Source organism: Lactuca virosa, chromosome 9 (genome assembly GCF_052849685.1).
Source record: "Lactuca virosa cultivar CGN04683 chromosome 9, Lactuca_virosa_CGN04683_v6, whole genome shotgun sequence".
Taxonomy (NCBI): Eukaryota; Viridiplantae; Streptophyta; class Magnoliopsida; order Asterales; family Asteraceae; genus Lactuca; species Lactuca virosa.
In genome coordinates this window covers 174,585,718-174,602,571 of record NC_136434.1, presented here as the reverse complement: position 1 = coordinate 174,602,571, position 16,854 = coordinate 174,585,718, and the positions used below count along the sequence as shown (strand labels likewise).

The 16,854-nt window shown below is 38.0% G+C and overlaps 1 protein-coding gene across 2 annotated transcripts; it reads left to right on the top strand.

Moving 5' to 3' along the window:
* Nucleotides 1-10,812: 10,812 nt before the first annotated feature.
* LOC145138600 (formate dehydrogenase, mitochondrial-like) lies at nucleotides 10,813-13,292 on the top strand. 2 transcript variants are annotated; one of them, XM_079072656.1, is made up of 6 exons: nucleotides 10,813-11,505; nucleotides 11,754-11,889; nucleotides 11,964-12,076; nucleotides 12,160-12,301; nucleotides 12,382-12,568; nucleotides 13,151-13,292. In XM_079072656.1, exons 1-4 carry the CDS (start codon nucleotides 11,500-11,502, stop codon nucleotides 12,262-12,264), a joined length of 360 nt encoding a protein of 119 aa, XP_078928782.1. In that variant the 5' UTR covers nucleotides 10,813-11,499; the 3' UTR covers nucleotides 12,265-12,301; nucleotides 12,382-12,568; nucleotides 13,151-13,292. The 2 variants fall into 2 exon arrangements, with proteins under 2 accessions (XP_078928782.1, XP_078928783.1); XM_079072657.1 differs by having other exon boundaries at nucleotides 10,814-11,505; nucleotides 11,766-11,889; nucleotides 13,151-13,291.
* The last annotated feature ends 3,562 nt before the right edge of the window (nucleotides 13,293-16,854 follow it).

The following is a 16,854-nucleotide window of genomic DNA, read 5'->3' as shown; positions in this document are numbered from 1 at the left end:
CGTTGTGCCATCACTCCGGGCCCTTTTCCTTAGTACCAGATGTACCTGAAACATAAACTGAAAACCGTAAGCAGAAAGCTTAGTGAGTTCCCTAAAATACCACATACCATACATACATTTGCCTTGGTCTTTCCTTGAAATGCCATAGGCTGCCTCCATGCTCTGACATCCAAGTGCCATGGGCTACCCCCCGAAATCTCAAAGAGCTCAATATTCCCGAGCACTTTCCACTGAATCCACTATAAGTCCTTGGCGATTTTATCAGATGACGAAGAAAAAAATCTCAATTATTGAAACGGGTTCCCAACCAATTCAACGACTTACTTGCACTAGAGTAATTCCCATGCGAACCTGCAACTAACCACACTTCGAAGGTATGAACTTGACAATTACCGATCTTACAACCACAATCAAACCAATTCCTTATTGCCTCGTATTCCCTAATGACCCTTATAATTCATGAATTCAAACCCAACATGCCCACCTTACGGATTCCTTGAGTTCCTTACTGATACCACCAAAGATCGAATCGGATGTTGGTCTTCTCTCACTTAAATCTTGCTCTGAAGGTGGTCAATGCCTCCCATATCGACATCCAAAACCAGCTCACCCGAATATCTTCTAAGCACGACTCTCGGTATGCAAAATGGCATATGAAGATTCTCAAAATAAAATATATGCGACGTCAACCGGTGGAACTCGGATCTCCTCAGCCCATGACTGTAATGCTCAGTTCCTCACCAAAGGAACATCCACTATGCCCTCGCGACCATCAATGATCCTCAGAGTAACTGGAGTAGGTACACACACTGCTCCACTTCACAACATCGGACAGTCGGCCTTCTCGTGGTCCACCTGGTTGTAATGGAAACACAATGGACTCGTCCCCCGGGTACAATCTATGCTGACCTGACCAAGCCTACCACACTTATAGCAACCCGAACCCCTAAGTCGACAAACTCGATTGTGCTGCTTCCCGCACGTGCTGCACTGACCTTGGCCTATGCTGGCCTCTCACTTGCTGATAAAAAGTCTTGGGTCTCTTCGCATGACCACCAACTGTCTACACCTGCTTTTTTTTCCTCTTCCCGAGGTGCTCCAAATCAATCTCCCGCTCTCGGGCTCTAGCTATCATGTCCTCCAATGTACGAAAAACTGAAAAGCTGAAAAGCTGACAAACTCCCTTATACCATCTCACAACATATCATGGTACCTTGTATTCTTCATTTCCTCGTTTGTGGCATACTGCGAAACGAAAAGAGCCCTCTCCTTAAACTTGGAAGTGATCTCTGCCATAGTCTCAGTCGTCTGGCGAAGGTCTTGAAACTCCCTCGCCAACTGCTGCACCTTGATAGCTGGTGCAAACTCTGCCCTAAACCGGGTCACAAATTCCACCCGAGTCATCGTCTCAATGGCATTGCCTCCCAAAGCGAAGTCCACCTCCTCTCACCAATTTCGAGCTCTGCCTTTCATAAGACAAGAAACAAACTAACCTTCGACCACTCGGGGTAGAAGCTCGACCGAAAAACGTTCACCATATCCGCTAAGCACCCCTACTAGCAATGGGGTCCTTCTCCCCAAAGAACTTGGGAGCTCCACAAGCATGAAACTTGCGGAAGGAAAGAGTGAGAGCCCCCACAATAGCCCAAATCTCTGTGTGTAACGTGGCCAGGAGCTCATCTAAAATCTCCATAGTCCCTTCCTTGACCAAATCAAAGATCACATGAGTCTGCTCCAAAATGTTGCAGGTGATTTCCGACGAGATGAAGTCCCGCGTCTGCTCATCCATCGGTTCAATGCCAACACCTGAGCCTGAACCAGATCCTGAACCTCCTCCATGAGTGCCCATCACCACACTGAAAAGTAACCCTACAATAATTGAAATATACTCAAATAATACTCTTCCTAAAGGCTTCCTAGATTCTTCGTGACTCCCCTCGATTCGAGTATGGATCCTGTGCTTTCAGTAGTACGGGCCCAATACTACTTTCCACACCTACCCATACTTTCCTCAGGAATTATCCCAAATCCTCCAAGTCATGTTCTCAAATTGGTAATCCAAGTACCTACTAAACAGCACAACCTAACCCGCTAAAGCACTTCCTAGGTCCTCCTAGGTTCCCGACCTCACCCTGCCACCAGCTGTTGAAAAACTCCCAATAATGTCAGCTAACCACTTGATAAATACAATCATATGCAACAAAGCTTAAATAGTCCTTCAAGTAAAAGACTCAACCCTACAACGGTTGGACTCAAACAGCTGCATAATAGAGTCAAATCCATAACTCTGAGATTATTTAACCTTTGAAACATGTGGCTTAACATATTCACTTAATAGTTAACTCAAGTCACTAAGAATTCCACAAAGCACAAAGGAAGCAGAATTCGAACAGTAACACTCCAAGCCATAAAACAAATAAAGGGCATCCCACATTCACTTGCTACTACCATGCTAGGAACTTCTACTCTCACTTCTGGTTTCCTTATGCATGGAAATTATATACAATCCACGATTAAATAGACTATCAAATAAAAGATTCTACCCTAGGACCACAACCAGACAAGGAACCGGAAATAAGTCCAAATCAATCATTATGGGGATATATGATCCTAACCGTATACAATTTTTAAAGCAAACACTTGGCAATTACTGTTACCAATACGTATTCCTAATCATATCATCTAATGCTTCCTAGGCTACAAGGCATCACATATCAGGCCGATCTATCATTAAATTCCTAAAAAAATCCCTAGCCATATCCTAGCATGTGAACATTCATATCAAATATCATATCAACATGTATGGGTATTCTGGGAATCACTTACTTGAACTCAGCTGATTGCACGCATCACACCCCCTTTTCTTTATAGAAATCTTTTTCGAAATTTATTTTCTTTAAAAAAATCCTTTTAGAAATTTATTTTCTTTCAAAAGATTAAAAATTCCTCAGTTTGAGTTCAGACATACCCAAGAGTATGCCCGAATCCCTCAAACCAAGGCTCTGATACCAACTTGTAATGTCCCGAAAATCCAAGGTAACTTTTTTTCATTTTTTTAAACGATAAATCATACAAATGAGTTGTTTCAAAACCGATCAAAGTGAATATATCATTTAAACAGTAGAGTAATATCATTAATTGCCAACGCAAAAAACTCTGGAGGATGATGTGCCATCACGCTGGACCCTTGTCCTTAGTACCGGATGTACCTGAAACATAAAACTGAAAACCGTAAGCACAAATCTTAGTGAGTTCCCCAAAATACCACATACCATACATACATTTTCCATGGGCTACCCCCATGGTCTTTTCCTTGAAATGCCATGGGCTACCCATATGGTCTGACATCCAAGTGCCATGGGCTACCCCCATGGTCTTTCCTTGAAATTGTTGGGATTAAAATCCTAATTGAGATTTGATGAACAAGATGCGGAAAATAAGAACAAACACAAATATGAAGATTAGGTCGAATGATCACTCGATTTATTCAAATAAGAGGAATAAATTACACTTTCAGCATAGACTAAAGAATCTAACACTACATAAGAAACCTCACGTGGCGACTACATTTTGCCTCACTCTTAACCCTAATAATGAATAATACATGACTATTTATAGGGAAAAGACAAGTCTTGGGCTTTTAACCTACAATTCATCAAGAGGCCCATTGCCATCATCCATGGAGTGGTTTGAAACCCTACAATCTCCCCCTCAAAGTATGGAATGGATGACAATGCTTTAACTTCCAAAACAAGCATCTTGCAAATAAAAAAAATCTTGCAACGAGGAATAGATGAAGCAATCCACGAATCTTGATTCTTCAATAGTCTTCAAACATGGGCTCTAGGATATATAAATCAAGCACTGAAGTAATGTCTTTAAACTTCATTTTTGAATGTAATCCCAAAAAAACTTCATTAAAACCAAACCCGCCATAAAAACCCATTTCAGAACAAAGAAACCGAATCACTTCTTGTCTTTGAAGAGCTCCCCCTCCAAGTCACAATGATCTTCAAATAAGCTAATGATATAATCCATCAAAAAATATCATGTAACAACCCAAACTTTAAGATTCGTAATGCCACTTGATCGAGAAAATACTAGAAGTCGGAGATATAACAAGTCCTTAGCAGAGCTCGATAAAGAACTTCTGCTGTAAAGGATACTTCTCTATAAAAGCTTTAGCAGAGCTCGATGAAGAACTTCCACTGTAAAAGCCACCTTCATAATTCTACCACAAGCTTTATCAAAAATCTTCAACTTTGAAAAATCACAAATCCAATTTCGAATGGCCATACCAAATTCTCCCCCGATTTATAATCGAAAACGTGATTATAAAGCCTTCTTATGGTCATGAGAATGATCTTGAATGGATAAAAATTAATGTGCTCCCCCGCGACAAAATGATATATACAATGAAGTATAAAATCCGAAAAAATCGTGAAAATTTGTCGTTATCACGAAAAACGACTTTCCGAACCGCCAAGACTTGATGGAATCCATAATTTTCTGTTCACGAAAAAATATATGCATTAAAGAATTCAAAACTGTTCACCAGCCCTCAAATTTGTAAACTTTTCTGAATATAGGGCAGAAACTGTCACTTGCTGAAAGACATGGGCTGGGATGGTAATTCTGCATCAATATACCCCTTTATATGTAACAAAATCTGGAAATGGTCCAAAACTGCCAAGGCATGAAAAGTATAGGGACCAGATCGTCAAATTCTTGAAGTGGCAGGGACCAAGTATGAAACATTAAGTCATCTTCCCCATTTATATTCAGATGAATGAACACAGCGACTGGAACATGATTTCAAGCGAAACCACAAATATGATTCCATTCAATTCCATCATTTCCAAGCATAAAGACGCGAATCTGAGTCACTTTTGTTTCAAGCACAAGCAACCGAACCCAAGTTCGGTCCAGGTTCATTGAACCGAAACCATGTTCGGTCCGAGCATCACGATGCGAACAAAGGCGAAACCTTAGCCAAACCGAATCCAATCAACAAACTACTCCGATCAAGCCTTTCGTTCCGAGCACAGGTTCGCTTTTTTGATGTTTCGTTCCAGGGCAAACAAACGAACCCAATTATAGGTTCGCTTTCGGTCCTCTCCTCTTTCATTCCAAGCACAATCACACGAACTCATTCACAGGTTCGTTTTGAGCAATAACGAGTGCGAGCTGAACATTCCAGGTAAGAGAGATTCACAGCAATTTTGACTTTTCAATTTTGACCAACAGTTCGTCCAGATGAGATCGATTCGTTCTTCATTCGTTCCAATTTTGACTTTGAGGTATGACCATACATCCGATTTAATCCCCAACATTTCAAGCACAGGCTCGTTTTTCGTTTCTAGCACAAACACGCGAACACTAAATCGTTCCAGGTCCGTTCGTGGTTCACCTCCGATAGTCAATTTTGACTTTTCGCCTTGACTGGTGTTCTTCCAATTGAGTCCCGATTTCTTTCGTTCTCAGTGAGTTCGCTTTGCAATACCAATTTTGACCTTGAGAATTGACCTGCAAAAGCGAACAGCTACACAAAAACCATATCAGTGTTGACCCTCGATTACGAACACCAAAACCATTCCAGTTAAGATCCAAGTCCGATTCAATCTCCATAACATTCAATTTTGACTTTTCTTGTTTGACAATTCAAATCGACATACACCACTGTTTATCCGTTCATCATCAGACTTCAAGATTGCAATCAATCAAACACCCAATCGCCACTTCCATAAATCGATTTCAATCACAGATTAAACTTGTTGGACAAAGTTGATACGATCAATAATCATCACCAGCGTTATCTGTTCTTGATGTTCGTCAAAGCACACACGATCAAAGATTCACGAAAATTGGTTCTCAAACAACTCGATTGAAACAAATCGGTCATTCAACCACAAGATCGTACAAGAAATAACACGATCAAACAAATATTGATTACAGAATGAATCCAAACAGGAAATACGCTATAACACAAACTCCATTATCAAGAGGATTAAATCGATTGAAGGAGTTTGTAATCGAAACTATGAAAACACAAAATTATTTTTGAGTCGATCAGAATACAAGAACACTTAATCGTCATATAGATGAACGCATCATTTGAATAATGAATTTTGATTTGAGAATCCAGAACTTGCGACATCGACACCAATATATTTCTAAAGGATGAACAGTGGACGAAAAAGTGGGCTAATTGAGTGAAACGAATGAACAGTAAAGAACCAGATCTATGGTCCAAAACGAATGAACTTGATCCACGAAGCAAACAATTGATTTTGGACTAAGCAATGAGCAGATCCATCTATGAGAATGAATAAACAATACCAGATGGATTAAAAAAATACCCAGATGAACAGAGAAATACACCATAAGTCTTCATGAACAGTAGTTTGAACAGAAAGCTTGATTCCAAAACGCCAAAACACCAATAATCTTCAATATATGTGCAGAAAATCATCAAATCAAGAACCGATACTTCAAAAATCAATAGATCTTCAAAGACCCGCTCTGATACCACTTGTTGGGATTAAAACCCTAATTGAGATTTGATGAACAAGATGCAGAAAATAAGAACAAACACAAATATGAAGATTAGGTCGAATGATCACTCGATTTATTCAAATAAGAGGAATAAATTACACTTTCAGCATAGACTAAAGAATCTAACACTACATAAGAAACCTCACGTGGCGACTACATTTTGCCTCGCTCTTAACCCTAATAATGAATAATACATGACTATTTATAGGGAAAAGACAAGTCTTGGGATTTTAACCTACAATTCATCAAGAGGCCCATTGCCATCATCCATGGAGTGCTTTGAAACCCTACAAAAATGCTATTGGCTGCCCCATGCTCTGACATCCAAGTGTCATAGGCTACCCCCATGGTCATTCATATAAATGCCACGGGCTACCCTCGGGGTCTTCCAGGCAAGTATCACAAAGACAACTAGCATTCCACATAACAAATAATGGGTCGGTATTGGTGCCTTCAACCCATGGATATAGTGAGAAAACTCACCTCACAATCTGAAAGAATAGATGCATCGATCACTGCTCTAAAAGCAATCTCTACCGGTCACCTATACAATTAATAGGGTACCAGTGATGATGAGATTCATAGGATCATTGCTGCTGAGGTGGTCGCAACAATGAGGGAGGCAACCCGGAAGATGTTTTGGTCTATTAAGACCACACTGATTGAGTTGTTCAACAAGCTTTACGCTGCTGTCACTAAGGTTGCTGCTGCCAAAAACACTACAGTCGTTGCCGCTGTGAGACCGCATGGGGTGATTAGATACAATATCTGGAATTCAACAACATGAATCCCCTGGAGTTTGATGGGACCAAGGACTCGATGGCTGCGATGAGGTAGATTTCCGATGTTGAGGGATGCTTCTATACTTGTTCGTATCCGGAGGACCTGAAGGTTTGATTTGCACTGAACCTTCTTCGGTTGGAAGCGAAGGACTGGTGGAAGTTTGTGACTACTGGGTACTCTCCTTCGGAGCGGGCCACAGTGACATGGGAGCGGTTTTCTGAGATGTTTTGGGATAAGTATGTTCCTTTAGTGAAGAGAAAGAGCGGTCGGCTCAGGAGTACCTATCGCTTAGGCAAGCGACATAGTCGGTGACAAAGATCACCAAGATTTTCCATGAGAGATCGTTATATTTTCCACATTATGCTTCCTTAAAGCCGGTGTGGATGACCCGATACTTGAGTATGCTTAAGAAGGATATCAGAGAGTTTGTGACGAACACCCACTACTGTACGTTGGCTGAGCCGTAGTCTAATGCCAGGAGGAGGGTGATCGAATTGGAGACCGCATGGGGTGATTAGATACAGTACCTGGGATTCAACAACATGAATCCCACGGAGTTAATAAGGACCTGATAGCTGCGATGAGGTAAATTTCTGATGTTGAGGGATGCTTCTATACTTGTTCATATCCGGAGGACCTGAAGGTTTGATTTGCACTGAACCTTCTTCGCTTGGGAGCGAAAGACTGGTGGAAGTTTGTGACTACTGGGTACTCTCCTACGGAGCAGGCCACAATGACATGGGATCACTTTTTTGAGATGTTTCGGGATAAGTATGTTCCTTTAGTGAAGAGAAAGAGTGGTTGGATCAGGAGTACCTATCGCTCAGGCAAGCGACATAGTCGGTGACCGAGATCACCAGGATGTTCCATGAGAGATTCTTATATTTTCCACAGTATGCTTCCTCAAAGCCGGTGCGGATGACCCAGTACTTGAGTATGCTTAAGAAGGATACCAGAGAGTTTGTGACAAACACCTACTACTATACATTGGTTGAGTCGTAGTTTAATACCATGAGAAGGGAGATTAAGTTGGAGACTCAGGAGAGAGAGGGTGAGATGGAGAGATAGAGGAAGGAAAAGAGGCTTGTCCCAATGCAGCCGCGATTGGCAACTAAGCGGTTCAAACCTATGGATTTGAGATTAAGAGGTCAGAGGGGCCGCTCTTGTAGCAAGTGCGGTAAGGGTCATGAGGGGCCATGTTGGGCAGGGTCAGTTTGTTATATGTATGGCAAGGATGGGTATTTTGCAAAGGATTATCCTAAGGGTTTTCGTGTTTGCTTCAAATGCAATCATACAGGCCATATGAAGGCCGATAGCCCATTGCTTACCTTGAGATCAGTTCAGACTCCGGCTCCTGCGACTTTGCGCGTCATTGATAGACTTGGGGGGAAGGATGAGACCCTAAAGGCCCGATGTCAAGCTTTCCAGTTGACAACAGAGGAGGCAAAGGCAGTGCCACATGTCGTTACTGATATGTATTCATTTACTTTTCTGTCAATTTATATTTCATGTACACTTATCTCCATGCTTATGTAGGTACATTCCTATTGAATTCATTACCAACGTTAGTGTTGTTTGACTTAGGTGCGAGTTAATCTTTTGTGTCCTCTTCATTTAACAAGGATTTTCATGTTCCCCTTGGATCATTGGATTGACCTCTAGAGGCCGCCATCGTCGGTGACCACACAGTTACAACCTCAGATGTTTACTGTGACTGTATACTAGATATTTTTGGAGTGGGATTTCTGGTAGACCTTAACCCTATTCCGATGAGAGATGTATGTGTGATCACATGTATGGATTGGTTGAGTCGGTTCAGAGATTTGATCGAATGTGAGCGTCAGCTTGTGGTAGTTCGTACCCTAAGTGGGGGGAGATTCGAACATCTATAGGGAAGGCATTAGAGTTGATTCAGCCTTCTATTCGGCCGCCAAGGCTAGGTAGTATCTTCAGCATGGATGCTTAAGTTACCTTGCATATGTGATTGACACTCGAGAGGAGAATAAGAAGTCAGTTTCCGATGTCCCGTGGTGAGGAAATTCCCAGATGTTTTTCCAGATGATCTTCTAGGTGTGCCCCCTAAGAGGCAGGTGGAGTTTAGGATCGAACTAATCCCTGATGCTGCCCCGATTTTCAAGGCGCCATTTCGCCTTGTGCCGCCTGAGATGCAGGAGTTGTCATCACAACTCCAGAAATTGTTAGGCAAGGTATTTATTCGACCTAGCAGCTCGCCATGGGGAGCACTGATTCTTTTTGTCAAGAAGAAGGATGCGTCAGACCGGATACGTATTCATTACTAGTAGTTGAACAAGTTGACGGTGAAGAACGGTTACCCACTACCGAAGATTGATAACCTTTTTGACCGGTTGCAGGTTGGTTCTCCACGATCGGTTTGATTTCAGGCTACTGTCAGATGAGGGTTAAAGAGGATGACATTCAGAAGACTGCTTTTCATACTCGTTATGGTCATTACGAGTTTGTGGTTAGGCCCTTTGGGCTCACCAACACACCAGGGACATTCATGGATCTCATGAACCGAGTGTTCAGACCAATGGTGGATTATTCAATGATCGTTTTTATTGATGATATCTTGGTCTATTCTAAGACTAAGGAACAACATGAGGAGCACTTTTGCGAGATTCTAGGGGTTCTGTGAACAAAGAGGTTATACGCCAAGTCGTCTTTGAAGCGACTCACTGTCTATGAGTTTCAACAACAAATGAGGTGTGGGAGGTAGCGAAAGAGACAAATGGACATTTAAAGTTACATAATCGACTGAAGATGGCATTCAGACTGTGGTGGTGTATTATTCAAAACGGTGGTATCTGATTACGATTTTAGGTTTTAGATCACAAAGTAAGACTCAAGGGTTCACGTTGAAGAAGATGTGTGACATGATTCAACATCGGTAATTGCGCCAGGTTGCTAAAAATGATCAGATCGATGATGGTTTCACATTAATCTGATTCGATATCAATTACCTATTGCAACTTTCCAACAAATGCTAGCGATGCCTTCACTTGTCGTTTTTCAATTGACGAAAGCACTTAACGGTACAATTGGTGTTGTGAACTTGTCCTACCCTACGATGTCACAGAGTTAGGATTTGACACAATGGTAGTTTTTGGTGGGTAAGGTTTAGAAGGAGATGGTGTGCGTGGTGGTGTAATGCGCAAACCCCATTATGCCCTTGGGGTGTTTAATTCCATGTTGTGCAAGTAAAATTTGTCTGTTACACCATTTTTAATCTAACATGTTATATTAACAATCCAAGAGCTATAAGTGGGTTATATGGTTAGTCAATATGATTTGGTTATATTTTGAACTTCTCTTTCTCTCTCTCTCTCTCTCTCTTTCTATATATATATATATATATATATATATATATATATATATATATATATATATATACTATATTATTAAACATATTGCCTCTTTCTTGAAAATTAAGAGGTACAATATGTATTACCTCATGTACAATAATATTAAGCATATAACCAATCATATACGTATTACATACACTACACTGTATTACCTTACCCTAATCTCCTAAACATACAACAACCGCCATCAAACCAATTCTCATCCGTCACCACCAAAGATGCAGTCCACCTTTTCCGTCACACACAAGTATCCCTAACCCTAGAAAACTTAGATCAACCACGATCAACCAAGATTCTCGGGGAAGTTAAGGAAGATCATCAAGAAAGAAAAGAGAAAATACCAGATCAGAAAATCGAAACCCTCTTCTTTCCGTCTCCTTCCTAATCGCTTCAGAATCGATCAATACTCACCAAAGCAAACCAAATCTCTACCGTCTCTCTCTTGGCGTCGTTGCTGAATTTCTCAGCGCCTCCACCGTCGCCACCTGACCTCGGATGGTACGCCACAGGATCTTCGAAGAAGCACGGAAGTGAATGGGACCATGAGACGTCTTGGTGTTCATACGCTTACGGAGAGGCAGATCTCTTCAGTGCGCACGGTGGCGAGCGTCCACCACTACCTCCTTTGCGCAATACCTGATCCACGTCACCTGCCAAGCTTCCGCCTATGTCGTCGAAGTAACCAGATGGGCCACCGGACTGAAACTCAGCAGCGACTCCGTCGGAATCGAATACAACACACCGCAACATCGGAATCACACTTTTTGCCCTAGGAACCATGCAGGTATGCAAAAATTGATCATATTTTTCATAATTTCTTGTCGATCTTCTGTAAAATTCAAACTGATGTTAACAATTTTAAAGCAAGACATTTGCGTTTACCAGATTGATTACACATGTTAAGCTGATAGACTTGTAGGCTAAAGATCCATCTGTTAAACCTGTATAACATGTGCAAGTGTGTATCCATTGTAGCCGATAGACTTGCACATGAGAGTACGGACACATTACTGAGAACTAATCACATAACAGGTTTTGGAACAGGGAATGTTTGATAAAGAAAGGATTGGTAAATTGAAGAAGGGGGTTTTGATTGTTAACAATGCTCGAGGTGCTATTATGGATACACAAGCTGTTGTTGATGGGTGTAATAGTGGACACATTGGAGGTATGTTTTAACATTAATTCATGTCCCATGAATTCATGACCCTCAACTGATGATTTATTTTTGGTGTGTTTTAGGGTATAGTGGAGATGTTTGGTATCCCCAACCAGCTCCAAAGGATCATCCATGGAGATACATGCCAAATCAAGCAATGACACCTCACATTTCTGGAACAACTATTGATGCACATGTTTGTTTCTTCTCATTCAATTCTTGTGTGTATAATTGATATGATATGATATGATTATTAAGTGATTTATAATATGTTTGCAGTTGCGATATGCTGCTCGAGTGAAGGATATGTTGGATAATTATTTCAAGGGAGAAGAGTTTCCACCCCAACATTACATTGTGAAGGAGGGTGAGCTGGCAAGCTAGTACAGGTGAGCAACAAGAGAGAAAGATATTTGAGCAGGTAATGGTTTATGCCTGAAAGTACTTTTTGTTTTTTCTAATTATTAAATTACTGAGTTGGTTTATATATATTGGTTATAGGTACATTAATGATGCTACGGGTGCTATATATGGAATATTAAAGGAGGCATCACAGTTGCATGGAAATGCAAATAAGAAGAAAGACATGGAGATAAAGGATGAAGATGCTGAACTACTTCAGAACGTCTCCGATCGTGTGATAACAAAACAGATCCTAAGTGAAAAGCTTGCTCAGCATGTTGAACAAGTAAGCATATGTTTTGGTTAAATATTTATTTATAAAAAAATTAATGGAATAAAAGAATATAGTATTCCTTTACACATAAAGTGAAACCACTTGACATGATTTTGTAGTAAATAAATAAATAAATTATATTGCTATTTTTTGCATCTAGAAAAAAATGACGTTTATATAAAATCGATATGTTGCATGTTCTTTAGAATACAATATATTTCCAAAAATAAAATCGACAATTATTATATTCATTTTTAAATTGTTGAGTATATTTGTTAAGTTTCATATGATTTGAAATATTTTTGGTAGGGATTTCGATAGTTATTATATTCATTTTAAAATTTTTTAGTATATTTGTTAAGTTTGTAAGATTTTAAATATTTTTGGTATGGATTTTGACAACTATTATATTCATTTTTAAATTTTCAAGTATATTTGTTAATGTTAATATTCATGGTAAGATTTTAATTTGATTAATTTTGGAATGATTATCAATATCCAAAAATACATTATTTTCTATTCTTTAATAGATTATTCCACCTATAAATTTAATATATGTTCTTCATTTCTAACTCTCACAACACAATTCGACAGTTAGGGTTTTGGGACGTTTGGATCACTGATTTGGAATCGGGAAGACTGCTTCATTGCATTGCTTTTCTTGACATGAATTCAGGTTCTCTTTACTTTTTCTATCTTTTGTAAGTTCAAGTATCTATAATATTTTATTTCTCACTTCTTCTGTTCGAAGTGATAGACTTCTTTTGTTTCAAATGATAATCTTATTCTGTCTTCTATCTAAAGTGATAATCTTCTTCTTCTTTTGTCTCAAATAATACATGTATATAATATGTATATATGTGTGTATGTATTTGTTTGTGACATTGTATATATGTGTGGTTTGTATATGTATATGTATAAGTTGGGACATTGTGTGCTTCTGTTTTTGAGTTTGAGTGAATCATACATTCAATCGGAAAAAAAAATCAATATGTAGGACCTTTTTCTCATATTAACCATCAACTTTATTTTATATCTAAAATTTATGTTAATATCATAAATGACCATATGTATTAAGTTTTTTTGTAGGACTTTTTTCTGATATGTATTAAGTTTTTTCTATTAATTGATATTTCACCCTATCAAATAAGATTAAGACAATACAGACAAACTTAAGCCACCTTAGAGCATGGCGTTTTTATTGTGAATATAAATAAGATACAATATCAACTTTAGCTTTTATTTCTTTGTAATGTTTTTTGTTAGTTCTAATAAAATATTTCTCAATTTCAAAATAATAATAATAATAAGATAGTATGTTTAATGACAACATCAAATGTTTAAAATAGACTTGTGATTCTGTAGGATGTATCATCCTCCAACATTTTTGCCCATAAAATTGGACCTTAGTCGGACTTTAACTGGTTATAGGCCCAAATCAATTTTTTTTGTAAATGGAATAATATAGCGTTGTAAACATGGACGGAGACAGTAGGGGGCTGCCGGATGCTCTGCCCCCCTCAATCTCCTTTAAAACTTCAAACTATAAACTATAGTATACATAAATAATCAGGGTACGACAAATTTGAAGCCCACATTTGTTCTTATTTATTTATTCGTGTTAAGCCTTTCCCACTTCCGAGTGCCCTTCCCAATCTTTATTGAAATTTCAATTTCAGTTGTTATATATAGGGTCATGACTATCACTAAAATTAGGGCCCACAACTAAAATCATATTGACTTCAACCCATTTATTCTAATTACGATTTATCCTCATTTTAATATTATAATTCATCATTGATGGGTCTTTTAACTGTTGATAAACCGACATAGTAAGTAGTTCTTTTATTTTCATTCACAAATGTGGTTTCGCTTAACCAATATAATATGTAACTGCCAGTTATACAAAAAAAATTATTATCGTCCAAGATCTTTGTCGGACACAATATAAGCCCCTTATCCTCAAATCCTGGCTCCGCCCCTGGTTGTAAACCACCTCTAATAGTATTCTATTATCTAACATCTTCATATATCATATTCGATACACTTTCTGTTATGAGAGTAGTACATAAAAGTCTGATGCTTGCTTTGTTCATTTAATAAAAGCAAATACACTCCATTCATCTTTTCAATTTTTTTGCCTATAAAATTGGACCTTAGTCGGACTTTAAATGGTTATAGGCCCAAATCAATTTTTTTTTGTAAATGGACTAATATAACGTTGTAAACCACCTCTAATAGTATTCTATTATCTAACATCTTCATATATCATATTCGATACACTTTCTGTTATCAGAGTAGTACATAAAAGTCTGATGCTTGCTTTGTTCATTTAATAAAAGCAAATACACTCCATTCATCTTTTCAATTTTGTTCAGTCATTTTTTTTTTCACTTTGTGGTCCCAATTTTCGTAAGGATAAGTGGACTTTAACCCATAAAATGAGAAATGAAGGAAAACGAACAATTATCCAAAAAAAAGACTTCCATAGTTGCAACATGGCCATGTAATTGAAATTATAAGTTATTGTGCTATTAATATGACTATTAAAAATATTATAGCTAAACATAAATAAAAAACTTAATGAGATCTCATAACTAGATACTGTATGGATCATGACCTAAATTACTATCTACACAAGACCTTGTTCTTATTGATCGTCGATAGTGACGAGTATATTTTCGTACATAAAATATTTCTATATTAATTGAAAGATTTTTTTTTTATTTTTTGTAGAATCATGAACGGTCACATTTACGTTGATGCATTTTCATTGCTACTAAACTTCCATTTGTGGTATATTTTGACATCCGTTCGTGTGGATTTCATTTGGAGGGACATAAGAGCAAACAAACTCTTCATTGTTCTCATTGATCAAAATATATGTTTAAAAAATTATTTATATCTTATTTTCATTTTCATAATTTATCATAAGTATTCTGTTTATAAAAATATTACATTTTCTATTAGCGGTTGTTTCACAACAAATGATGCGTTTTATCATGGTTCTAAAAAACGCGCAATGGCGCGCCTCAAGGCGTGCCATGGCGCGAGGCGTGGTGTAGCCGTTACGAAAACATCCAAGATGGGTTTGTTAAGCGTGACGTCCAAATAACGTGTTAAGGCGCGCCTTATCGCGATATGACGCGAGTTTTTCCGAGGCGCAAGTTTTTTTGTTTTTTTTTTTATTTTTTTTTATCGGGCCTAAAATAATTTGGTTTTTGTTAGCTTTTTATATTAAATACTAATATAACACATCTAAAAACTTGATATACTTGATACAAATTAATAATTATATGATTTATCTCTTTTAATATATATAAAATAGTCACGCCTTGAAAAACGCCATGACTCGTCAAGGCTTGTCATGACTTAACTTTTACCTTGCCGCCAAGCCACGCCTCACGTTATTTAGAACCTTGTGTTTTATTTATGGAGGAAATCTATTGGGTGGTGTGTTCTCTTTAAACCATTTCCAAACCGAACCATCCTATGCTGAGTATCCGAGGTATCAAGAATACAGTTTATTACGTGGTGATTTGATGATTAGGATCAGCAATAACACACAGTTTAATCGTTTAGCCGATGCTATCATATCATGGTTTCCGATTTTTCCATTGGTTCCCTCGATAAAAAGTTTAGTAGAGGATCGGACAGAGAGAAAAATGATGATCGGTAAATTTAATAACTTATATATATTTTTAGCATTCTAAAGTTTTTAAAATAATAACAAGTTGTCCTTTTAATTATCGTTATTTTTAGATATTGTTGGAAAAATCATCAAAGGCAAGCGAAACTATTCCCGTTATTTTGGTTTACTGACGTTAACTTCGTTCACTTTATATCTCCAAGATGGGCCGTAAGTGTTTATTATTATTATTATTATTATTATTATTATTATTATTATTATTATTATTATTATTACACTAATACAAAACTAGATGACTTTGGAAATATTTGATTATAAATAGGGGGAGTATAATAAAGATGGAACTATATATAACCGACCGAACACGCCATCAAATTGTGAAGACTGTCTATGCGATAAAGAGAAAGTATATAATATTTGTTTCTCGGGTGAAATTGGTTCATTTGGATTCAAGTAAGTTTTTCTAGAAAATTATAATACTTGTAGTGATATTAAAATAACTAAATCAATACGTTTTAATAGTTTTTATCTTATTTTCAGTGAACATTTTGATATCAACCAAATTAAGCAACGTAGAGTTCCAACCGAGGATGCCGGAAGCATTTAACATCATAAATATGCCTAGAAGAATTTTTAATTCCGTGTGAGA